Genomic DNA, 27822 nt, shown 5'->3' on the forward strand with positions numbered 1-27822 from the left:
TGACAAGTGTGGTGCATGTTTCTCCATCTTCCCGAAGCAAGGGTGTTAACTGACTATAAAAGTCCCATTTCCAACCTTGCTGAACTAGACTGGAATTCCGCAGTAATATTTTGGCTGGACTAACAAGTCTATGCATAGTCCAATCAAAATTGCCTGACGAACTAGACATCCAGTTCACAAACAACATGGATGACAAAGTGCAGACTACGGTCAACTGCAGGATTTGCAAAGAATTTGTACCCTCAAATGGACATTGACAGACATTTTGCAAATCTTTTCATGTTTTTAATCTTGGTGCTCCAGTGATTTGATGCACTTCATGATGTAAGACCCAGTTTTATCACACTCCAGATCTTGATTATCCATCAGATCTTCTTGACAAGGCACCACCATTTTGTTTGTAGCAAGTGCAAGTGAAATGAAACATGTGATTAGTCAATAGGAGGGACATAGAAGGGACATACTCGTAATAGCCACTGGTGGCGCTACGATCGGGACCAGAAACTCCAGCCTAGTTCGGCAAGGTTGGAAAGTGGACAATGGTGACTGCCTACCTCTCTGGCTGCTCGCTCCCCGGCCTGCACCGCGCCGTCCATGTAGCCAGACCACTGAGTGGCCGTCTCCGTCCCCGCAAAGTACATCCGTCCAATCGGTCGCCTCAGATAACTGAAGAATAACAACATCAGTGTACAAGACCAAAATGATGTACAGTCATCTGCCATCCCTCCCCGAATTCTTCTCAAAATAATTCATGCCTCACTCAAACTTGAATCCAAAATTTGCATCTGACTAAAATTTCTTGATTTACTGTCAGCTAATTCATAACTCCTCAATTGGTAACCTCCAAATTACACTAAGTAAAACTATGACACCCGATTCCAAGCACATATGGTTAAACTGCAGTGAATTCCAATGTTTTCGTTTCATCAGAATGACGAATCATTATCATAGCTTCCACATGGACAGATGATAAGGGTGGCCCAGTCGTCTAAGGTCGCAACTCGCTATGGAGAGTTATGTCCCTTCCACACACCAGAAACCTATGATTGTGGCTACAAATGCTGGTTCACCCCAATTACATTCCACCACCATAGCAGTGCTCTGGGTTTCACCAAAGTCGTAAATGACCTGCATTACTTTCCTCCCACATTAAGCTGACACGCCATGATATAACGTATTCGACGTAATAAGCGCCTGCTCTAATAAGCGCCCACGGCGATATTTGCTAATTTATTGGCCAGTGAACAATCCTAATTAGCACCCCTTCCAATTGATCAATGTACACAAGACTTATATATTCACGTATAATACGCACTCATCTGTTATATGCACACTTAATTATGGGCAATTAAATTCTGGAAAAATATATCTGTCGTGCATAAACATTTCAGGCTGTCAGCATAAACCACAAAATTTATCTTTTAACTCTGTTTGTTTTCACTAAAATAATATTCTAATAAGAGCCCCCTATTTCTAATTTTGAGAGCGCCCTGGGCGCTTATTACGTCAAATACGGTAACTGGAATACTGTTAGAAGCAGCTAAAACCCAACCCACTCACTCTTCATTAAAAAGGTGAAAAAGTAAACACTAATGCAGGAGTGAGGACTTCACTCTTGGTTTTGGTCTATGAAAAAGGGGCTACCAGCAATGCAGGAATGCTTTGCTGATGCAGACTACCACAGAAACAACCACAGCCTTTCTGCCTTATTCCTCTGACGTACTCACCTGCCAAACTTGGTAAGGAAGCCGGGAGGCATCATCGTCGTGTAGCATCCTCCGGACCACTGCTCCCCCAGCCAGTCCTTCTCCTCGTAATGCACAGGCTACATCCCCAATAGATACATAGGTAGTCAATACAGCTAGATAATATATGCAATATTACATCGTGTAGCATCCTCCGGACCACTGCTCCCCCAGCCAGTCCTTCTCCTCGTAATGCACAGGCTACATCCCCAATAGATACATAGGTAGTCAGTACAGCTAGATAATATATGCAATATTACATCATGGTCGTGTAGCATCCTCCAGACCACTGCTCCCCCAGCCAGTCCTTCTCCTCGTAATGCACAGGCTACATCCCCAATAGATACATAGATAGTCAGTACAGCTAGATGATATATGCAATATTACATCGTGTAGCATCCTCCGGACCACTGCTCCCCCAGCCAGTCCTTCTCCTCATAATGCACAGGCTACATCCCCAATAGATACATAGGTAGTCAATACAGCTAGATAATATATGCAACATTACATCGTGTAGCATCCTCCGGACCACTGCTCCCCCAGCCAGTCCTTCTCCTCATAATGCACAGGCTACAATTATGACCAGATTTCTCAATGCACTGTCCAGTCAGCTGAATTTCTGTGCTACTACAGGTATGTATACAGTGGAATCTATCAAAGCCAATCTCATTTGGGACAGACATTTTAGTCTGGATTCTCTATTAAAATGAGGCACATCAAAATATTCCTTCAACAAATATTCTGAAATGCATTTTCACATTTTCCATGAACATCTGTACACTAATCAGAAATCACTTACATGCAATGCCTCATCAGTCTGAAAGACCTTGGAGTATAAGTGAGCTATTCTTGACTTCCGTTCGTCTGGAGTCAGCTCCACGTACCGCCTTGCCTTATCTGCCAAGATGAACCTGGAAATACAATCCACAGTTGATTCATCGCCATCTCAAAGTGGTCATGAAGTATTGGAAAGGCAGGAGCTGCCACTATCTGTATCCAAACAGTACATTCATGAATTAAAAAAAGAAAGAAATTGAAATCCAGTGCTCCATCCTCTCTTCACTGATGCTGCAGTTGAAGCACCAGTCTGCAAATGTAGCCTCAGCTGATAATAGACCACACATAAACACTTAAATCTACTGAAAACGATGCAAACGTTTGGCTCGCAGACTCAAAAGTTTTTGGCATAGACTGAAGTACAAGAATTGTTGCAAAGAAATTACAAGAACACTATTGTCAGCATTCTCATATTTTCAACGTTCCAGATGATGAGATTCTTCATTTGACAAGTAGTAAGTACATCTATTTAAGATGTTTTAAGAACATTCCATTTGACAAGTATTCAATTTGACAAGTATTAAGTACATTCAATTTGACAAGTATTTAGTACATTTAATTTGACAAGTATTAAGTACATTCAATTTGACAAGTATTAAGTACATTCTATTTCACAAGGGAGAAACATTAAGTGCATCATCCAAGAAATCTGCATCTGCAAAGCACAAAACACCACACACCAGATTAATGAATTAATGACAAATTTGTAGGTAACTGTAATGTATGTACCCTGCAAGCAATGCTATGAAGTCATATGAAGTCTGGAAATAGTTGGACAGGAATTAAACCAATGTGCAGGCCCAAGCTTCACAAAGGATTGTAGCACTACAACTGCCTTAACTTCCATACTTTAACACAGGCTTCGACAGACGTGAAGCTGAGATCACTTCATGCATGAGGCCCTGTCTGTCTTACTCTTACCCCATAAGTGCTGGGTGTGATCCGTCGGGCATAACGTGGTCCAGGGTGAACCCCACCAGCCCATCCTTGTCATCTATAGCGGAGGAGCCACACAGCCCTGAAACAACAGGTAACCACACATTACAGGGTTAGAATGAGTGTTTGTCTGTCTGTCCGACTGACTGACTGACTACTCTGAGTGAGTGAGTGACTGAGGATGGTTTGGACGCTGAAAATGCATGAGTGAGTAAATGTGTGAGTGTTTGTTTGTTTGCTTATAGTTTAACTCTGCACTCAGCAATATTTCAGCTATATGACGGCGGTCTGTAAATAATCAAGTCTGGACCAGACAATCCAGTGATTGACATATTGTGAGTGAGCATGCGAGTGAGCGAGAGAGTTTTTAAGGCCCCTTTGAACATTATTCCAGCTATGTCACCATGTGTCAGCTTACTTATGTGGAACCACAATCATAGATTCCTGGCAAGCAACTCTGCAGAGCAAATTGCAGCACCTTAGACGGCTGTGAGTGAGTGAGTGAATGAGGGAAGGAGGGAGGGAGGGAGGGAGGGAGGGAAGGCTGGAGGGAGGGAGGGAGCGAGTGAGTGGGTATGGGTCTTTGATGTTTGACTAATTTCACTCTCATGCTGTTCACTTACTGGATAACTGTTTAACTCCAGTGCAGCAAATTTATTTTTCATCTAAAACTAGAAGCTCTAGTCATAACATATACTACTCAAAAGAAGTTAAGGATCACACAATTCTTTCATAATGGTAAAGTTAATCTGTCATGACATGAGAGATTAACTATAGTAATATGAAAGAATCAGGAGATGCTTAACTTTTTTGAGTAGTATACATCCATACATAATAACTGATTTCCAGTATTGCCTTTATTGGGGTCGAAATATATATTCTTGACATCTAAGAACAGATTCTGAAAGCAATGTGGGTCAGTATTTTACAAGTAGCACCCTTAGTCTTTTAACATTTTCACTTGTCAACCCGTGAAAATCCAGGGTAGAATAGGTCTTCAGCAACCCATGCTTGCCGTAAACGGCGACTATGCTTGTCATAAGAGGTGACTAACGGGATCGGGTGGTCAGGCTCGCCGACTAGGTTGATGCATCTCATTGTATCCCAACTGCGTGGAACGATTCCCATGATGTCAATCACTGGATTGACTGGTCCAGACTCGATTATATACAGACCGCCGTCATATAGCTGGAATATTGCTGATTGCGGCATTAAACAGCAAACATCACATCACATCATTTTATCTTGTCTGTACACAGGTTCAGAGTACTGACCTTTCCGTCTCCAGAACGGTGTGCTATAGTACATGAATGTTTTGATGACCGATCCCATCGGCGCCCTCTGGAGAAGCTGGTTGCGCAGACTTGGAAGTGGTGGGTCGTAGATGATCTTGTTCTGGATGGGCAGGGGGGCTGCTATGATCGCATACTTTGCCTGTCATGAAGAAAATCATGTTTAAAAAGAGTACAACAGGCACAAAAAATCAGAGAATAAACCTAGCAACAGTGGAAATACACTATACAAATATTGAAAGGATACTGAAATATGGAATTCATCAGTTTTGTGTATCGTGCAATAAGACATATATTGTTTTGTTCGTTGGTTGTTTAACTCAGCAATATTCAAGCAATATGATAATTGAGTCAGGATCAGACAATCTAATGTAGGGTACTACCTGATTGGCTACAACAAGTGTGGGGAACTACCTGATTGGCTGCAACAACAAGTGTGGAGAACTACCTGATTGGCTGCTACAACAAGTGTGGGGTACTACCTGATTGGCTGCTACAAGCATGGGGTACTACCCGATTGGCTACTACAACAAGTGTGGGGTACTACCTGATTGGCTGCTACAAGTGTGGGGTACTACCTGATTGGCTGCTACAACAAGTGAGGTGTACTACCTGATTCGCTACTACAACAAGTGTGGGGTACTACCTGATTGGCTACTACAACAAGTGTGGGGAACTACCTGATTGGCCACTATAACAAGTGTGGGGAACTACCTGATTGGCCACTATAACAAGTGTGGGGAACTACCTGATTGGCTACTACAACAAGTGTGGGGAACTACCTGATTGGCTACTACAACAAGTCTGGGGTACTACCTGATTGGCTACTACAACAAGTGTACGGAACTACCTGATTGGCCACTATAACAAGTGTGGGGAACTACCTGATTGGCTACTACAACAAGTGTGGGGAACTACCTGATTGGCCACTACAACAAGTGTGGGGAACTACCTGATTGGCTACTACAACATGTGTACGGAACTACCTGATTGGCCACTGTAACAAGTGTGGGGAACTACCTGATTGGCCACTATAACAAGTGTTGGGAACTACCTGATTGGCCACTATAACAAGTGTACGGAACTACCTGATTGGCTGCTACAACAAGTGTGGGGTACTACCTGATTGGCCACTACAACAAGTGTGGGGAACTACCTGATTGGCTGCTACAAGTGTGGGGTACTACCTGATTGGCTACTACAACAAGTGTGGGGTACTACCTGATTGGCTACTACAACAAGTGTGGGGAACTACCTGATTGGCTACTACAACAAGTGTGGGGAATTACCTGATTGGCTACTACAACAAGTGTGGGGTACTACCTGATTGGCTGCTACAACAAGTGTACGGAACTACCTGATTGGCCACTATAACAAGTGTGGGGAACTACCTGATTGGCTACTACAACAAGTGTGGGGAATTACCTGATTGGCTACTACAACAAGTGTGGGGTACTACCTGATTGGCTACTACAACATGTGTACGGAACTACCTGATTGGCCACTGTAACAAGTGTGGGGAACTACCTGATTGGCCACTATAACAAGTGTGGGGTACTACCTGATTGGCTGCTACAAGTGTTGGGAACTACCTGATTGGCCACTATAACAAGTGTGGGGAACTACCTGATTGGCTGCTACAAGTGTGGGGTACTACCTGATTGGCTACTACAACAAGTGTGGGGAACTACCTGATTGGCTGCTACAAGTGTGGGGTACTACCTGATTGGCTACTACAACAAGTGTGGGGAACTACCTGATTGGCTACTACAACAAGTGTGGGGTACTACCTGATTGGCCACTACAACAAGTGTGGGGAACTACCTGATTGGCTACTACAACAAGTGTGGGGAACTACCTGATTGGCTGCTACAACAATTGTGGGGAACTACCTGATTGGCTGCTACAAGTGTGGGGAACTACCTGATTGGCTACTACAACAAGTCTGGGGAACTACCTGATTGGCTGCTACAACAAATGTGGGGTACTACCTGATTGGCTGCTACAACAAGAATACGGAACTACGTGATTGGCTGCTACAACAAGTGTGGGGTACTACCTGATTGGCTACTACAACAAGTGTGGGGAACTACCTGATTGGCCACTACAACAAGTGTGGGGTACTACCTGATTGGCTGCTACAACAAATGTTGTTTTTACGTTTTGTTTCAGTTAAGTTACATATTATTTGCTTTTATTCGCTTGAGAAAGGAAGCTACATCAGCATACACGCTGAACTGTTATACATAGACATAGTTATGTCATTGAAAGGTTCCGATTAATGGGTACTCAACCACGAGCTAAGTTTCATCCCCCGGTACTCGAGTATGAATGAATGAGTATTGTTTAACGCTGCTTTTAGCAATATTCCAGCAATATCACGGCGGGGGACACCAGAAATGGGCTTCACACATTGTACCCATGTCGGGAATCGAATCCGGGTTTTCGGCGTGACGAGCGAACGCTTAAACCACTAGGCTACCCGACCGCCCACTCGAGTATAAGAATGGTCCCTGTTGAAGCCCTTCCTCCAAGAGGGTCAGTCTAGAGAACATGCAAGTCAATCGAACGCTGTCACTCACTGTATATCGATTGCCGTTCACATCTTGCACTACAACTTCCGAGGGCTTATGTTCTATTTTCGACACAGGGTGGTTCAACAACACTCGATCTGTAAATGGAAGACATCACATACATATACATAACCAAACCTTCCCTGTAGTAGTTGTATAGACTGTCATAAGTGAGTGAGTTGGGTTTAATGCTGCTTTTAACAGTATTCCAGTTATATCGCGGCATGTCAGCTTAATGTAAGAGGAAAGCCGTAAGTGATGCAGGTCTCAGACGTTTACCACTTCGGAGAAATCCACGAGCACGGGTATGGTGCTGACAAACCTAGAAACATAATCAGTGCGAACCAGGAATCAAGCCATAGGTTTCTGGCGCGCCCAAGGGACGCAACTCTGCACAGCGAATCGCGGCGCCTTAGATGACTGGGCTATCTGTGCCCCCCCCATCATCAAAATATGGCCAATTCAAACAAATTATATATTCAGTGATATCCTTAATCTCTTATTGGTTTGTTGACAACCTGGAAGATATAAAGTGTGCATGACAATTCCATGCAATCATAAAAGACTTTTTCTTTTGAAACATTTATTGGTAAAATTCACTAAAAGGCATACACTTACCATTGTACCGGTTGTGTATGTTTGGATTCAAATGGGCAATAAACCTCAATGCAACTCAACATGCTAGGAATGATTTTAAATGGGTGAGGTGAGGTGAAACTAAAAATCTTAGGAATGATTTTAAATGGGTGAGGTGAGATGAAATGGGAATTAATGTCGCATCGAAGATTATTGCACTTTATAAGCGACATGCATACATGTTTATGTGTGTGTGGGTGGGGTGGGGGGGGTGGGGGTGGGGGAAGAGGAGGGGGGGGGGGGGGGGGGAAGAGGAGGGGGGGGGGGGGGGGGGGGGGAGAGAGGAGGGGGGGTGGTTGACCTTGTCTGGACTAATAAATGCTGATTCCATAGTGCTTGCCCACTGAGATACCATGCCTCAGTTTAACATGAATGAATACCCCACTCAGACAGTATAGCGAGCTGGCCAGTCCCTGCCTTTGGTGATGAGCACCAGACAGGGAACTGGAAAAACATAACTTATCCTCAGGTTTAACCCTGAACAAGGAATAGTTCACTGGACATCCCAGATTTCGTGAAAGAATGTGGTGTGAAAATAATATTAAGTTGTACTGCTCCACCTGAAGGATTATCTTGTCACTAACAAAAATCTGCAGATGGCACTGGTCCAGTGACCTTCATAATCTGCAGATGGCACTGGTCTAGTCACCTTTATAATCTGCAGAAGACACTGGTCCAGTGACCTTCATTATCTTCAGATGACACTGGTCCAGTCACCTTCATAATCTGCAGATGACACTGGTTCAGTCACCTTCATAATCTGCAGATGACACTGGTCTAGACACCTTTATAATCTGCAGATGACACTAGTCCAGTCGCCTTCATAATCTGCAGATGGCACTGGTCTAGTCACCTTTTTAATCTGCAGATGACACTGGTCTAGACACCTTTAATGTCTGCAGATGACACTGGTCCAGTCACCTTCATAATTTGCAGATGGCACTGGTCCAGTCACCTTTTTAATCTGCAGATGACACTGGTCTAGACACCTTTATTGTCTGCAGATGACACTTGTCCAGTCACCTTCATAATCTGCAGATGACACTGGTCCAGTCACCTTCATAATCTGCAGATGACACTGGTCCAGTCACCTTCATAATCTGCAGATGACACTGGTCCAGTCACCTTCATAATTTGCAGATGACACTGATCCAGTCACCTTCATAATTTGCAGATGACACTGATCCAGACACCTTTATTATCTGCAGATGGCACTGACCTATGCACCTTTATAATCTGCAGATGACACTGGTCCAGTCACCTTTATAATCTGCAGATGACACTGGTCCAGTCACCTTCATAATTTGCAGATGACACTGATCCAGACACCTTTATTATCTGCAGATGGCACTGACCTATGCACCTTTATAATCTGCAGAAGACACTGGTCCAGTGACCTTCATTATCTGCAGATGGCACTGACCTATGCACCTTTATAATCTGCAGATGACACTGGTCCAGTCACCTTTATAATCTGCAGATGACACTGGTCCAGTCACCTTTATAATCTGCAGATGACACTGGTCCAGTCACCTTCATAATTTGCAGATGACACTGATCCAGACACTTTTATTATCTGCAGATGGCACTGACCTATGCACCTTTATAATCTGCAGATGACACTGGTCCAGTCACCTTTATAATCTGCAGATGACACTGGTCCAGTCACCTTTATAATCTGCAGATGACACTGGTCCAGTCACCTTTATAATCTGCAGATGACACTGGTCTAGACACCTTTATTGTCTGCAGATGACACTGGTCCAGTCACCTTCATAATCTGCAGATGGCACTGGTCTAGTCACCTTTTTAATCTGCAGATGACACTGGTCTAGACACCTTTATTGTCTGCAGATGACACTGGTCCAGTGATCTTCCTAATTTGCAGATGACACTGGTTTAGACACCTTTATTATCTGCAGATGGCACTGACATAGTCACATTTATAATCTGCAGAAGACACTGGTCCAGTGACCTTCATAATCTGCAGATGACACTGGTCCAGTCACCTTTATAATCTGCAGATGGCACTGGTCTACCTTAATAATCTGCAGATGACACTGGTCTAGACACCTTTATAATCTGCAGATGGCACTGACCTAGTCACCTTTATTATCTGCAGATGGCACTGACATAGTCACCTTCATAATCTGCAGATGACACTGACCTAGTCACTGACATAGATACCTTTATTATCTGCAGATGGCACTGACATAGATACCTTTATTGCCAGCAGATGGCACTGACATAGATACCTTTATTATCTGCAGATGGCACTGGTCTAGACACCTTTATTATCTGCAGATGGCACTGGTCTAGACACATTTATTGTCTGCAGATGACACTGGTCCATTTACCTTTATTGTCAGCAGATGACACTGGTCCAGTCACTTTTATAATCTGCAGATGGTCCTGGTCCAGTCACCTTCATAATCTGCAGATGGCACTGGTCTAGACACCTTTATTGTCTGCAGATGGCACTGGTCTAGACACCTTTATAATCTGCAGATGGCACTGGTCTAGACACTTTTATTGTCTGCAGATGGCACTGACATAGACACCTTTATTATCTGCAGATGGCACTGGTCTAGTCACCTTTATTATCTGCAGATGGCACTGGTCTAGACACATTTATTGTCTGCAGATGGCACTGACATAGATACCTTTATTGTCAGCAGATGGCACTGACATAGACACCTTTATTATCTGCAGATGACACTGACATAGACACCTTTATTATCTGCAGATGGCATTGGTCTAGAAAACCGTTATTTTCTGCAGATTACTGGTCCAGTCACCTTTATAATCTGCAGATGACACTGGTCTAGACACCTTTATAATCTGCAGATGGCACTGACCTAGTCACCTTTATACTCTGCAGATGACACTAGTCCAGTCACCTTCATAATTTGTAGATGACACTGTCCAAGCATACATTCACCTGATGACACTGACCACTTACCATTCCCTATCTTCTCTGCCATTTTAATACTGATCTGCTGGGATCCACCCACAAACTTTCTCTCCTAACAAAATAAAAAACCAAAACATATTTGTTAGATCAAAATACATTCTCAATTTTCAATGAACAACAAGCTTCCTTGTTTGTGACTGATATTTAAAATAGAATCGAGGGACTATTAATTAGATACTCTTTGGCAGATTATACTTATTAACACAACTGATGGAGTGACCAAGGTAGTGATAGTTCTAGGGACCTCCAATTCTGATTACTTGTCACTCTGGTTCAAGTGTTGATTTGCCAGATAAGAAATAATCAGTTACCAAATAACTTGTCTCAAGCAGGGAATCCTCGATTCTGACAAACATTAATAGTCACATCTTTGGTGCATCAAGTCCTTATTGTTCCACATATGATATTCATCTTGCCGATATTAAATTATCCAGATCTTGAAATTAAACATCACAAAAAGTTAGTTAATGACACTACATCCTTTTTTACAAAAGCATCCATATAAATTATTCATCATCATAAAAAATATATAGTTACAAACCATATTCATGAAAAATAATATATCAAGCGTATTCATTGCTGATGAATATTTGAAATGAGATACTCAATAATCCATAATGTAGACAGGTGGTGTGATGATACAGTCAATCCACAATACAATCCACATTATCATACATCACATTGACACACTGTCTTCCTTAGCTCTCTCAGAGACTGGATTCATAATCTGGCAGTCATTTCCAAATTAGCTTTACACTTCTATCGATTTGAGTGAGTGAGTGAGTTGGGTTTAACGCCGCTTTTAACAGTATTCCAGTTATATCACGGCATATCAGCTTAATGTGGGAGGAAAGCCCGAAGTGATGTAGGTCTCAGGCGTTTACCACTTTGGTGAAACCTATGGTGCTGACAAACCTAGAAACATAATCGGGGCAAACCGGGATTTGAACCCACAATCATAGGTTTCTGGGATACCAAACGGACCCAACTCTGCGGACCCATGCCCCCTCTATCGATATGATATTGAGAAGTTCGCAAAGGGAATAGGTTACCAGATAAAATTGATCATACAAAGTGAATTCCAGAGTGGAAGAGTTCATGTCATCACTCAGTGATTGATGCAATCAGCCTTAGTATAACAACTCCTTAAATTTACTGCTTGAGCTAGCTGCAATAATAATATAGTAAAGCAGTCAAAAAGTTTCAAATAGTTCATTATAAACATCGGTATGTTACAGCCGAGTTCATTACAGCCAACTTCTTTCAGTGGCATTTAGAAGTTGGAGTGATGAAGTAAGACGAGTTCTATGGATGAACAACTTCTTTATTAAAATTAGTGCGACGTTTCAGTGTAGATCCTAACACCTTTATCAAGCAATAGATGCTTGATAAAGGTGTTAGGTCTTACTTCATTACAGCCAAGTTCTAATGCACTTACCCAAAAGCTGACTAACCAAATCACAGAATGATTACATGATAGTAGAAAGATTTCATATTTAAGATCTACTGAGTTTCCCAGGTTCATAGAATACCCATGCGTGCTCTACCAACTGTTGATGGGATTATTGTGCCTTCACTACATCATCACACCATGACATATAAACACTGAATAACATGAAGAGCAAGACAGTGTTGAGCAAGACACATGAAGCATGCAGAGCAAAGCAAGTTAACAGACACATAAAACCTTCAACGTTCAGACAGAAACGTTTGACAAAATCGGCTCCTCTTTAAACTGAGAAACCCCTGCAGTGTGTGGGAGGGGGCCAAGCTGTGGATTAGATGACTACTATGTTTGATTGTTTGTTTGTTTGTTTGTTTGTCGTTTATTGCCACACTCAACAATCGTTCGAGCTATATGACGGCGGTCTGTAAATAATCGAGTCTGAACCAGACAATCCAGTGATGACATCATGAGCATTGATCCATGCAATTGGGATCAATGACATGCATCAACCAAGTCAGCGAGTCTGACCACCCGATCCCTTTAGTCGCCTCTTACGACAAGCCTAGTCGCTTTTAATGGCAAGCATGGTTGCTCCTATTCTAACCCGGATCTTCACAGGTCTGACTGCTGTTGGTATTTATAGTCCTTACAAAGGGACATTACTCCATGGTCATGGGCACACATCAAGTCTTGGTCTAGACATTTTAATTTGTGCCCTGTGGCAGTCAGAAGCTTTGTTTTGGTGAATATACTTATGATTTCATGCATACGCACATGCACACGCACATGCACGAGCGCATGCACGCACACTAAACTACGTTTATAATGAACACACTTATAACGAACTGACCGATATAACAAACATATTTTTTAGTCGCTGTCATTTGTGCCATATATGCTGAATATATGCTTGTAATGAACAATCGCTATTACGAACTAGAATACGTGGTCCCTTGAGTTCATTATAACCGTAGTCTACTGTATTTACAAAGGTACACATTAGTGGCCCTATAAAATATTTTACATACAAATGTATGCATTGTTTCTAATGTACAGGAGGTATATTTACATGCATAATTTGGGTCATATAAACACAGCAATCACAGTTATGTGATCCAATATATGTTCACCATTAGATAACTGTCAATGGAACCAGCCAAGGAAATCAACTTTGAAGTGGTATTACAACTCTTGAAATACAAATTTCATCACCTATTCTATCACGGTCACATGTTTTGTGTGTTTGATCATTGTTTAAGGCCACACTCATAATATTCCAGCTGTATGACGGCGGTATGTAAATAATTCAGTCTGGACCAGACAATCCAGTGATGGATATCATGAGCATCGGTCTATGCAATTTGGATACGATGGCATGCATCAACCAAGTCAGCAAGCCTGACCACCTGATCCTGTTAGTTGCCTCTTACGACAACGTAGTCGCCCATGGCCACATGTAAATAATCGGGTGGGGGCCAGACAAGCCAGTGATGGACAACATCATCAGTGATAAACCACCTACTGTCAGCAAGGTGACACTCAATAGTGAGTGAGTGAGTGAGTGAGTGAGTGAGTTTGATGGTACACGCTTTTAGCAATATTCCAGCAATATCACGGCAGGGGATACCAGAAATGAGATTCACACACTGTACCCATGTCGGAAATCGAACCCGGGTCTTTGGCGTGATGAGCAAATGCTTTAACCACTTGGCTACCCGACCGCCCCGATACTCAATATGGCCACCTGGTTCTCCTCTCTGGCAGCTCTTCTGGCACCCATGACATGTTTGGGACCTACTGTGCCCTCATACCAAGGAGGCATCTAACCAGACAGCAAGGGTCCCTAACATGTGTCCACCTCTGATGCAGAATCCTAAGTGAGCACAGAAGCAGGCGGACAAACAAAAGGATGTCTAGACAAAAGTTTGTTGAAATTAGCAGTGAAACATATTCATTATCATATTTAGAATATACGTTCATTTTCAGATTAAATTTCAAAAAGTCTTGTGACAAAAACTTAGAGGGAGATATTCAAATCCAGAAGATTATTCAAATCAAGAAGATTATTCATATCTCCCACATCTCAAGTTCTTTCTGTCCAGCTGTTGTAGATGACAAAAGGGCACCATTTTAAATAGAACAGTTCTTTATATGAAGCCAAAAACAAAACATGAGTCATATCCATTCATCAGAGAGTTTAAAAACCAAATGCTCCACTGTATTCCGGGGAAGAAGGATTTCATGTGCTACAGCTTTGTCACAGCCTCTCCTTTACCTGGATTTTCCAATAATAAGCACACCGTAAATAAAGTACATGGGATACAGATTTTGAAACAATTACCTAATTGTAACCAGCTGGTAACAATCGCAATCTATGAATCTGTTAATCAAGAGTGGTCTCCCTTTCAAAAAAGCATGTGACCAAACAGACACAAATGCATCAAGTTTTAAAATGGCAAACATTCAAATTTAGGCTGTGGAATATAAGCTGGTAGGAGATATGTTAATCCATGTTGTTTAAAGTATATCAGATGTTATCAACCCTTTAGCAATGTTCTTGAAATCTTAATGTTTCTTCGTATTCATGACATTCTTTGAAAAAGAATCTTGGAAAAAAATATGTCATCCCTGAGCATGCAAATTTAACTTAATTCAGTTACATTTCTATAAGAATAACTTGTCCCAGCTAGAAGCCCATATTTCTGAATAATAGCTATTTGGGGCCAAGTTTCTGTTTCAGAATCCATATTTTCTGTAACAGAAGCTCAAAGGCTTATTATTGGAAAACCCTGGTAAGTATGAAAGGATCTCTACAAAAGTGTCAAGAGCATCCACGGCATGAAACACCTCCCTTATGGTAAAATGACAAGCATCTGCCAGTGTTTACCATATTCATGGCAAGTAAATGAGAGAAGAACGTACTTCTCTACAACAATGGCACATTTGTCATAACTGGAAGCAACAAAAAAGAAACGAAGTTTCTCTCTCTTATGTTTATTAATTTTTGCGTAGTCTGGTTGACATTGAATTTCAACCATAATTCCTACTTTTCACCTCCCAAAATCATTTGGTCCACCTCATGACAGATTTGAATCCTGACATTACATTGTTACAAGCCACAAATATAGTTCCCAGTGACAGGTGCTTGTGGGAAAAGCGCCTAGAACTAAGGACATAGGGTTAACTATGGCCAGGGGTACCTGTGCCCCATTGTCAGTGCTATTAATCCTGTCTGTCCCCCCAGCTGATTTCATGTACCATAACAGCGCTAGGAGGGACACCTCCCTTGGTTCACCACACATGTTTAGCTGCACAAGTTCACGCCCCACATAGCGACCACCCCTGAAAACAGACCAGGAAGCTGCTGACTAGTGCCTCCTGTCTCTTGGGATCTGTCTTTGAAGTTGTTTACATGGAGTCAGCCACATGGAGTCAGCCACACGGAGTCAGTCACATGGAGGCAGTCACATGGAGTCAGCCACACAGATGCAGTCACATGGAGTCAGTCACACGAAGTCAGCCACACGGAGTCAGTCACATGGAGGCAGTCACATGGATGCAGTCACATGGAGTCAGTCACACGGAGTCAGCCACACGGAGTCAGTCACATGGAGGCAGTCACATGGAGTCAGTCACACGGAGACAGTCACACGGAGACAGTCACATGGAGTCAGGTACATGGAGTCAGTCACATGGAGTCAGTCACACGGAGACAGTCACACGGAGACAGTCACATGGAGTCAGGTACATGGAGTCAGTCACATGGAGACAGTCACACAGAGACAGTCACATGGAGTCAGCCACATGGAGTCAGCCACATGGAGTCAGGTACATGGAGACATGGGTCATAAGCTGTTATTGAAAGATTTCATAATAATTTTTGTAAATATGTATTGGGTGTTGGTAAACATGTACCAAGTAGAGCTGCTTTAGCCGACTGCGGTAGATATGGACTTGATATAGATTACTGCCAAAAATATGTAAAGTACTGGTGTAAATTGTTAAGAATGTCAGATGATCGTTATCCCAGACAAGGTTACCTACTTATGAATTGAATTCGTTATTCATGGCCACTAGAATCGAATATTTATGAATATGCTATCATGTATATTTACATACCCTGTACCTAAAAATATCCATAGCAACATATTATATGCATAGATTTCTTTCAATGACAACACTCTAATAATATTTAATTTGATAGTATTGTTTTCACTGGTCATTGTCGCATTTGAGCAGATACTAGTCCTTGCATAAGTGCAGTATATAAAAGTATAATTTAATAATAATTAACAAACCATGTCAAATAAATTATGATGTTATTGTTTCACTGAATATTATAAATAATACATAAACTGACTTGTTATTGTAATTGTGAATTAATATTCAGGTTTGTATATACCCTTTATTCGTGATATGAATCGTATTCGCCTCATAGTGTATTCGTTGCAGCCCTAGTGGAAAACAAAATATTTTTAGTATTATCAATGATTCAAAACCCTTGCGCATTATAAGAACATTAGCTCATTGCTGACTGTTGAACATTATGTTTCAAACATCAATGTTAAGGAATTAAGAAGATACATGTTTGTTGAAATTGCATGAACTGCCGTTGCGTTGTAATATCAGATGTAAAGAAGCTATAACTGTTAACCGAATTTGTAGGATATGTAAAGTATTCGACGTAATAAGCGCCCAGGGCGCTCTTAAAATTAGAAATACGGGGCTCTTATTAGAATATAATTTTGGTGAGAAAAAAATACAGAGTTGAAAGATCGTAAATTTCGTGATTTATGGTGACAGCCTGAAAAGAAACAAAACAAAAGTCTGTGCGTATCATACACGACAGATATATTTTCCAGAATTTAATTGCCCATAATTAAGGGTGCATATAACACACAAGTGCATATTATACACAAATAAATAAGTGTTCATTGATCAATCGGAAGGGGTGCTAATTGGGATTTTTCACTAGCCAATATATTAGCAAATATTGCCGTGGGCGCTTATTAGAGCGGGGTGCTTATTACGTTGAATACAGTAATACCAATAACATTGAAGATGAACTCCATTTCATATTTGATTGCGAGGCATATGTGTTGTTGAGAAATAAGTACATATTGATGTGGCATATTTCATCAAATATTTGCAAATTTCATAACTTACTGACTTCTAATGATGTGTCAATCCTTAACAAAAGTGCTAAGTACGTTAAAGAAGCTCTGAAATGTAAATATACACTTGATAGAAAGTATATTGTGTCATCTACCGCCTAATTGCTATATATATATATATATATGATATTGATCTATCGACTGTGTACATGAGCCGATGGCCTACAAAACAGAGTGAGTGAGTGAGTTGGGTTTTAACGCCGCTTTTAACAGTATTCCAGTTATATCGCGGCGTGTCAGCTTAATGTGGGAGGAAAGCCCCAAGTGATCCAGGTCTCAGACGTTTACCACTTCGGTGAAACCCACGAGCACGGGTATGGTGCTGACAAACCTAGAAACATAGTCGGGGCGAACCAGGATTCGAACCCACAATCATAGGTTTCTGGCGTGCCCAAGGGACGCAACTCTGCACAGCGAATCGCGGCGCCTTAGACGACTGGGCAACCCGTGCCCCCTACAAAACAGAAATAAACTTGCTATACTGATATATCAGAGAGAGACTAATTGAGTACACATTTCTATGTGCTAAAGACGACTTTGTGCACACTTGATTACGACTAGCCCAGAACTGCTCAACCACTAATACGACACAATAGCCCAGACTAATCAAACAACACACACACCAAATTAAACGTCTTGATTAAATCAAATTTGATTTAAACTGGATGAAAGACTTCGTTTGCAAAATTTCAATTTCTGTAAATCTGTGATTCTGCTTGAACATGTTGTTAATACAGACTGAAATATGGCTACCTAGTTCAGATCCAGAACAGTTAGTGGAAACAAAGATTAGTTGTCAATCCCTCAGTTAGTAAGTTAATAATCCACAATAGTAAGTTAATAATCCAAAATAGTAAGTTAATAATCCACAATAGTAAGTTAATAATCCACAATAGTAAGTTAATAATCCACAATAGTAAGTTAATAATCCACAATAGTAAGTTAATAATCCACAATCCATAACTGCATACAGCCTATCTGCAGAGTGGTAGCTATGTGTGTCTATTTTTAGTTTACTAATAATTCACGGAGGTCAAATGAACCTCATTTCATACTTAAACTTCACGCAAACTCAACTGTTGCCTGATTTTGGAGAAATATACTGAGCAGACGGTCATGACACAGAGAAATTCTGCCCTTTGTGTGATGTAACCTGAGCACTGATTGGTCTGAGGTCTCGCAGGTTTTCCTCTCCCCGAGGCGCGTGGTATAAAACCTAACGAGGGACACATAAAAACCCCATGTACCCCAAGTGATGCTGCTACAACAAATTTGTCTTACCAACATGTTTTAATATAACATTGTAAAATAATTCAAATAAATTCCAAATCGATAGAAAACAGCTGCTTGATTGAGCTGAGGTAAGCTTGCGCTATGTCACGTGACATCCATTGGCTCGGGACAAAAGCAAACAGCTTTTTGCTTTGAAGCGGGATATAAAGGATTTATTCTGTCTCTCAGAAATGCATGTGCAGACTGTAGTGCTCGTGGCAGGGTATAAGAGATATATTCCCAAGCTGAAAAATGTATTACCCTTCGAGGCGGGTTACACAGTATTTCAAGATCACGAGGACCAATCAGAACTCATCATTCTGACCTGGAGGTATGATAAAGCAGATTGGCAGTATGAACTCATGGGTGATGGAGAAATGACCAGTGTCCACACAAACCTATGAAGTATAGATGAGTATACCCTGTAAAATATAGTAGTTAATCAACCATGCTTGAGTCCAATCCCAGAGGCTTTCTATATGTCACTGGTTGTACAGGTGTCATGCACAACACAGGTGATAAATCAGTGACCTATAGACACATGCTCCTCAAGATAACAAGAAAGAGAGTGAAACTGTATGTCAGAGATACCTGAATGCCTTCACCCATAGCTTCCTTATACCAAGTTTATTCAAAGGATAAACAAAAATGGAATTTCAAACATCTTGAGATAAATAAACGCAAGAGAAAAGACAAAGTTTCATATTATTTAAGATAGACGGGGTAAAGTGACAGATTACTTCTGACAATAATGGGTATAGATGACATAGGGCCCGTGATGCCATTTGTACAGAATAACTCTGTGTCTTTTGTTTTCCAGAGTTCAACGCGCTGTGTTGGACTGATAACCCAACAAGGGTCTGCCGTATTATCGGTATACCGTAAAATTGAGGTTCATTCATTCCACGATACATATTACAATATTTTTTCATGCTCGATTTATCGAGGTGATGTCAAATAGAGATTTATTAATGTTATTTTCTTGCCAAATGTCTTCACTGCCTCGCAGCAATTATCCGGGGCCACAAGATGGCTGCGTATTGATTGAATAACATCATGTTGTACCAAAATCTTGTTTTGTTCCATTTATGAACTTTAATTCATACCTTAATATATCAGATTGCTGCTGAATTCAAAATTTATAATGATACAATATATCGTGATACGTATCGCAATATGGTCTTGTGTATCGCAAAATATTATGAAACACTTTAAACCTCAAATACCCATCCCTATAAACCAAGTACAGAAACAAAAGGCATCTATCATACATGGTTCTAGGAGTCACTGGCATAAAACTGGTTGTGATCTTTTGCTTTAATATCCGATACAAACATGGATGTGTTTTGTATTTCAAGGCCTCAAGGATTGTCAGCAATTTCAAGATGGTTTCAAATCTGTTCAATCATCATGACATGAATTTATGTATCACTGACAGAAGTCAAAATAGCTATCACGTCCTTTCAAACTTGAGGGAAGGATTAAACAGAGCCATAGGCATTGCATTCAAGCACTAAAGAGCTGCATCGTTAGATATGAAAGGGTATGGTGAGAAAAAGAGGAAATATCAACCTGTCCCCCATTTTCAGTTGAGAAAATTCTGTTCATTCCACCACAGTTGGCAATGTACCAGAGAAACCACAGGGCGGAGACTTCGGTGGGTTCCGAGGTTACGTTTACATTTACGAACATTGTCATGAATGTCTTCGTGGATCTACAATATCAGATATACAGATACATATACCTTATTACAAAAAAAATAATGAAGAAATAAAGTCTTCTAAATTATTAAGGGATAAGAAAAACGGTTGACAAAAAATTCATCACAAATTATCCACCTTAAATTCAAATGTAACGTTCACATCTAAATTTCTTAAATACATCGTGCAGTGAGGTCGTGTTAACAATATTTCAGTTATATCCCAGCATGCCTTTTTAATATGGAAGGCAAGCCCTAAGTGAAGGAGTTGGTACGTACATGTATACACCATTTGTGAAAGTCACAAACATGGTGCTGAAATATAATGGATAATCAGGGCAAATCAATTGAGTGAGTGAGTGAGTGAGTTGGTCTTATCGCTGCTTTTAACAGTATTCCAGTTATATCACAGCGTGTCAGCTTAATGTAGGAGGAAAGCCCGAAGTGATGCAGGTCTTAGACGTTTACCACTTTGGTGAAACCTACAAGCACGGGTATGGTGCTGACAAACCTAGAAACATAATCGGGGCAAACCGGGTTCAAACCCACAATCATAGATTTCAACTCTGCACAGCGAATCACGGCACCGTGGTCAAATGGGCCACCTGTGCCCCCAGGGCAAATCAAAGGTTAGGACCTATAACGGGCTGATCATGGCATGGCTAGACGTATGAGAGTTCTTGTAGCTTGCTTTTGCAATTGAACACAAATTTTGCATACAAACTTAAAAAAGAAGGTGTACTCGTGAAAAACAGTCTCCCTTCAAACATGAAACATAACTTAAGACATATTACAAACATACAGTAGACTCTGGTTAAACTGGAACCTGCCGTTTCCATTAACAGGTTCTTTCAAGAATATTGGAACCAATATCAAGGAGAAATAATTTGCAATGGCTGGGTTCCAGGTTAGCAGGGTCCAACTGATGACGTTCCACTGTAGACGATACAAACATCTTCCCAACAATATCTTTAGACACAAGCAGTGAAACAAGCAGATAACAAATAACACTGTAAACCAAACTTGATTAGCTCCAAACAATAATCAAATAAACACGGTAAACAAGTTCCTCAAACCTGTAGAAATACTTTAAACAGTGACATCACTTCAACACAAACGAACAATGTTACAATTCTCAGTCATGGAAATGAAAGGTAAAATGCCAAATGGACAGAAAGTCTGATACCAACATGGATCAGACAACAGTGATGTCACAAATTATCACCTGTCCCCCGTTTGTTGTTCCAAATATCCTAAAGGAGCCACCGGCGCCCTTTACATACCACAGAAACCATAGTGCCGATACTTCATAGGGCTCCGAGGTCACATTGACCTCGATAAACTCACGACCAAATGAGTTGGCAGCTCTGTGTCCGGATAATAGTGGAAAACAATTGAGAGAAAGAAACAATTTATAATTTTAGGTTTCGCATGATTAAGGTTATGTAGCCACTTGGAATAGGAAACGAGTAAATGTTTGATACCATTTCAAATATATACAGATTCAAAAATCACTCTCATTAAAATCAGACCTCAGTTCTCACTACTGCTAAACAAAGATCTGAGGACATCCCATTAGGGGTCACGTCAGAACGACCTTTCATCCGACCAATCAGAGCATCGCTTACCAGATTATGAAAGTGACAGTCGGAACGTGATTTCTAACCATGCAACCTTGAAAACTTTAACTCCGAACAATAGTTACGGGTTTAACGACTGAATCCATAGAATCTCGACCATTTGTTAGCCATTCCAGAATGTTCTTTTGTTCAGGTTTCAAATTTGTAATCAAGAATTTGTCAAAATATGCTTCGAAGCGTAGTAGCCAATTTGAAATTAGTGCCATGAAGCACGAGGAACCTGCCTTCTGATTGGTCATTCCATTGGTCAAAGTTCGCGCAAGGTCAGTCAGACGCGACCCGTAGTGGGATGTCCTCAGATCTTTGTTTAGCGGTAGCGTGAACTAAGATCTGATTTCAATGAGATTGATTCAAAAATAGGACACTTTTTACAATTACATTTTATCAATATTGGTAAGAGGTATAGAAAAGACTCATAACAGTGTACAATCTGTTTATATTCTGTTTCTTTTTGTGTAGTCACCAGATTGGTAGCTCATGTTTTCATGTTGAGTGAGTGAGTGAGTTGGGTTTAACACTGCTTTGAACAGTATCACTGCGGTCTGTCAGCTTGATGTGGGATTAAATTCAACTTTTTGGGAATGACAGTCAGTACTCTATTCCGCAAGCCAACATCGAAATTATGTAAGGAGACAAAAAGTAGTTCCCATTAACAGACAGAGTACAATCTGTTTATATTCTGTTTCTTTTTGTGTAGTCACCAGATTGGTAGCTCATGTTTTCATGTTGAGTGAGTGAGTGAGTTGGGTTTAACACTGCTTTGAACAGTATCCCTGCGGTCTGTCAGCTTGATGTGGGATTAAATTCAACTTTTTGGGAATAACAGTCTGTACTCTATTCCGCAAGCCAACATCGAAATTATGTAAGGAGACAAAAAGTAGTTCCTGCCTGGTGACCTCATCTGCATATTTAATAGATCGAGATACCGAGTTTATTGGGATTATTTTATTGATAACACTATCCATTGTAGGATAAAATAGCTTAGTCATCATTATCTAATAATGACAAATAATGGGTGACATCTGGCTGACGAACAGGAAAAGATATGACCTTGACCTAGGCTCAAGGTCATCTTGTTGCAGAGGAAGCGGTCCAAGAATAATGACAAATAATGGGTGACATCTGGCTGACGAACAGGAAAGGATCTGACCTTGACCTAGGGTCAAGGTCAACTTGTTGCAGAGGATGCTGTCCAAAGATTTTGAGTAGAGATCATCTCTTGGTTGTTTTGTTACAGAGAAAACCGCTGAAAGAATATGAGTCAGTAGAGACTAACACAATGGTTATAAGATCCTACCTTGTCCAACAATGTTTATCAAAGAACTGCTGCATTGTCATGCTGTCCCACTCCGCGGCATGGGGAGCAGTCCAGGGGGCGTCCAGGGGAATCTGAAACAGACGGCTACTTGTAAATACACTGAGGTAGCTTTTCAACATGGCCGCCGTGGGTGCCATTTTAAACTTCAGAATACAGTGAATGTGTACCTGTAAGGGTGTATGTCCCACGTAACAACATTCCAAACAATTTTTATTAAAATTCTGTAGAGATTATTGATCCAAAGTTTCAAAAATGATGACAAGTCAAATCAAAATCAGTCTTTTGTTTTTATCCAATCTGCATGACTCCCTGTATCCGACCCGTGAAGATCCGAGGTAGAATAGGTCTTCAGCAACCCACGCTTGCCGTAAAAGGCGACTATGCTTGTCGTAAGAGACAACTAACAGGATCGGGTGGTCAGGCTCGCTGACTTGGTAGATGCATGTCACCGATACCAATTGCGTGGATCGATGCTCATGGTGTCAATCACTGGATTGTCAGGTCCGGACTTGACGATTTACAGACCGCCGTCATATAGCTGGAATATTGCTGATTGTGGTGTATAAACAACAACACAAACAAACATATTACAGCCTCTTAGAGCTGCATGTGTATTGGCAAAATATTTGTATGTCAATCTGCATTGTGATATGTATATTGGGCGCTATGTTTGAAACTAAACGACACTGATTGATACTTGATGTACATTCAGATCCTATTTTGTATAAATATTAAAGTAAATATTACGATGTCAAAGTCAGCCACCATGTTGTCATGGATACAGGGGAGATAACAACATGAGACAAAAACGATTTCCACATTTCCGTTCGTCAATCAATTTCAATGGTAAAAATCATTTGTGAATGAATTTCTGAGTTATTACTAGATTAAACGAAACAAATAATAACGAAGCTTGTTATACTTGTTTTACACACTATATTGGAACAGTCAAAAAATTGCAATACATTTAGTTTGAAAAGCTTATTGCATACGGGAATACCATGCAGTCCTACTGCCTCTGAATAATCAATTCAGGACCGTGTTAGGATAAAACAGAACAATAACGTTGTCCATAGTTTCCTACCTCTTCCCCCAATTGGTCGATGGTACGAAACAAGTTGTTCATGTCAAGCCATGAAAGCAGCCCTCCCATTGGTGGAAATGTGCCACGGAATCGCTTCATACTGCCCTGTGGGATAAAAGATTATTCTGGTATGAGAAATGCTATATATCATGCATGGGTGATCATAGGTGCTTCTTAAGAATTGTTAATCATGTTTTGTGCACTCACCACTGAACTGTTACAAATTTGTGACTGTTATACTTTGATGAATGAACAAATATATATATATATATATTTAATGTGAAAAACAATCCTTAAATAGAACCACAATCAAGGCCAGTACAGAGCTACAGATACGCTGCATATTTGCGTAAAATACCACCCAAAACTATTTAAAACCCAATTACTTTCAGTTACCGTGCTTACAGAAACACATGCATTAAATGGAAAATGCAATTGTTTGAAAACAGCACGAGTAAATACCCAATGAAGTTTTTTCAACATGCGTACAACAGAGCTTATTTCCGACACACAATTACAGGCTAATTTACTTTACGAGCCAACCGCAACTATTTTACATCTCAACATTATTTCATTTTTTTTTAATCTCAAAATGCTTACTCATTTGTGGAAAAATGAGTGATGAACAGATGGGTGAAAAAATATTGGTTACCCAATGAAAAATGTAATAACCCAGTTAAAATAGAAACCTTCGAGTAAAAACTTCGAGCTCAAAAAGTTATCTGGAGCTCTGCCAGTATATGCATATGTCTGTGTACGCTACACTGGGTATTCCATGCAAACGTAATAATTAACAACAAACACGTCCAGTCTGAAACCATATAGCCATAAGTCTGAAACCTGATCTATTAAAATTCTGTTTGGTCCAGTAAGATCATATTAATATCCTACTAATAATTAACACAACAGATTGTAAACACATGTCCAGATTTACAATGAACACTTTTTACAACCAGTATGTGAAATAGCATGATTGAATTAACACTGAGATCACAATGCGATTCACATTATACCCGCCCCTTTGATGCTGGTTGCAAGGCGATGAATTACAAAACAAACATCGTCAAGTGTGGTCGCTGTCTGGTAAGTGGGGATCAATGTAGGATGCTGGACACCTTGTTAGATTGTCCCAAATACGCCCCAAATCATTTTGGCCAAATCATAAACGTACATGTCTAGTAAACAATACAGAACATTCTGCTCATAAAATTAAATATTCTATTACAGTTAACTACACTTACAACGCACATGATTATAACAAAATGACAGATATAACAAAATGGTTTCTTCAGTCCTATCCATTTGCTAAATATATGCAGTATATATATGCTTATAATGAGTTACATTTATAATGAACTATAATTAGTGGTCCCTTTGAGTTCATTATAACTGTAGTTTACTGTACTGTATATTGTATATGGTACAGTACCATATATTTGATTATATATTTGAATATAATAAGTGGTAGTCTTGAATTATACCGGATACCAACGGACATATTTGTTTGATGCTTCTAATGAAGCAGCAAGCGACAACATGGCTATTTGAAAAATAGGGAGATTATTCTAAAAATAAGCAGAGAAAATAACCGCTCTTTCATTAACATGGTTTAAAATGATGAAAACTCGAAACTGAATGTCAAAAACATCGAAAAATCACACAACATTGAAAAAGTATGCAAAAACAAATGTTCCATAATGGTGTGCGGCAACCTCATCCGTTGCAAGCATCTGGCCACATGTCAACAAACACTGGCATTTTTATGAACTATAGTTACTAAAAATTATTTTTACTTTCAACTTTATTTACATGGACTTGTGTGGTGGCAAGCCCTCCAAACCCCTGGTAATTTAGCAAAAACTTACAATCTTTTACTAAAGATGAACCTCATACACATCAGTATGCTGCAATCTAGCCAAATATATAGTTTCTTTAATCAACGAAGATCTTATATCATAGTCTACTGTACAAAAAAACATGAAAAACCTGTGCGTATAGTTACAATGATAACAAGTGAGCATGTTTTTAAGGCGACCTAACACTTTGGACATGAGTGCTGAGAGAATATGTGTGATGATAATCTGTTTACCCTTGAAAAGAAGGCTAAATCCTCAACCTCGTTGGTGAGAAACGTCTTGACCCCGAACTCTCGTGCCAGTCGCAGTAGACGGTTTTGTGTCGGTCCCACATAGGCCCCGCCAAGGTCAACATATCTGACCTTGTCATTCTGAAACAAACATGTGAAACTTCAGTCACTTTGTCTGTGTTCAACATACAAAATTGAAAAGTTTGTTTTGTTTGTTTGTTTCTTGTTTTACGCCGTACTCAGCAATATTCCAGCTAAATGACGGCTGTCTGTAAATAATTGAGTCTGTGGACCAAACAATCCAGTGACTGACATCATGAACATCGATCCAAGCAATTGGGATATGATGACATGCATCAACCAAGTCAGCGAGTCTGACTACCCGATCCCATTAGTCGCCTCTTACGACAAGTAAGTAGTCGCCTTTTATGGCAAGCACGGGTTGCTGAAGACCAAATCCCCTCGGATGTTCAGTGGTCCAAAATTGAAAAGATGGAGAACAACATATATCATGTATATTGCACCTGATGCTAAAACTGCATAAAGTTATTATAGTTATCGTTATTGCTATATGGGACAGAACTGAAACTAAAATGTTCACATCAGCAGCATTAGGGGTACTCTTTGCATGATGAATCAAGTCAGACATTAGTTGTTCAGAGCTATTTGACTGACTAACAAAACACAACTTGTACAAACTAGCTACAAAATCTAGTAATTGTACTGTACTGTGAATGTCCACCCTCTGTCCCTGTCCCTGACAACAGAACCCTACCCCTACTGTACCTACCTGTATAGTGAATGTCCGCCCTCCGACCCTGTCCCTGACAACAGAACCCTACCTCTACTGTACCTACCTGTATAGTGAATGTCCGCCCCCCGACCCTGTCCCTGACAACAGAACCCTACCTCTACTGTACCTACCTGTACAGTGAATGTCCGCCCTCCGACCCTGTCCCTGACAACAGAACCCTACCTCTACTGTACCTACCTGTATAGTGAATGTCTGCCCTCCGACCCTGTCCCTGACAACAGAACCCTACCTCTACTGTACCTACCTGTATAGTGAATGTCCGCCCTCCGACCCTGTCCCTGACAACAAAACCCTT

The 27822-nt window shown here is 40.6% G+C and overlaps 1 protein-coding gene across 1 annotated transcript in view; it reads right to left on the reverse strand.

The window, feature by feature from the left end:
* The window catches only part of LOC139447529 (amine oxidase [flavin-containing]-like), a 53651-nt gene that overhangs the window by 5922 nt on the left and 19907 nt on the right, over window positions 1–27822 (reverse strand). Inside the window, exons 3-13 of the mRNA XM_071228934.1 lie at window positions 26717–26854; window positions 24628–24732; window positions 23523–23614; window positions 21811–21952; window positions 10982–11045; window positions 7393–7481; window positions 4793–4952; window positions 3504–3600; window positions 2545–2656; window positions 1728–1825; window positions 555–666 (exon numbers count right to left, since the gene is read on the reverse strand). Of these exons, the coding sequence (XP_071085035.1) occupies window positions 555–666; window positions 1728–1825; window positions 2545–2656; window positions 3504–3600; window positions 4793–4952; window positions 7393–7481; window positions 10982–11045; window positions 21811–21952; window positions 23523–23614; window positions 24628–24732; window positions 26717–26854 (1209 nt within the window). The remainder of the gene's footprint in view (window positions 1–554; window positions 667–1727; window positions 1826–2544; window positions 2657–3503; window positions 3601–4792; window positions 4953–7392; window positions 7482–10981; window positions 11046–21810; window positions 21953–23522; window positions 23615–24627; window positions 24733–26716; window positions 26855–27822) is intronic.

Source organism: Haliotis cracherodii, unplaced genomic scaffold (assembly GCF_022045235.1).
Source record: "Haliotis cracherodii isolate W230 unplaced genomic scaffold, xgHalCrac1.p SCAF_7, whole genome shotgun sequence".
In the NCBI taxonomy this organism is placed as follows: Eukaryota; Metazoa; Mollusca; class Gastropoda; order Lepetellida; family Haliotidae; genus Haliotis; species Haliotis cracherodii.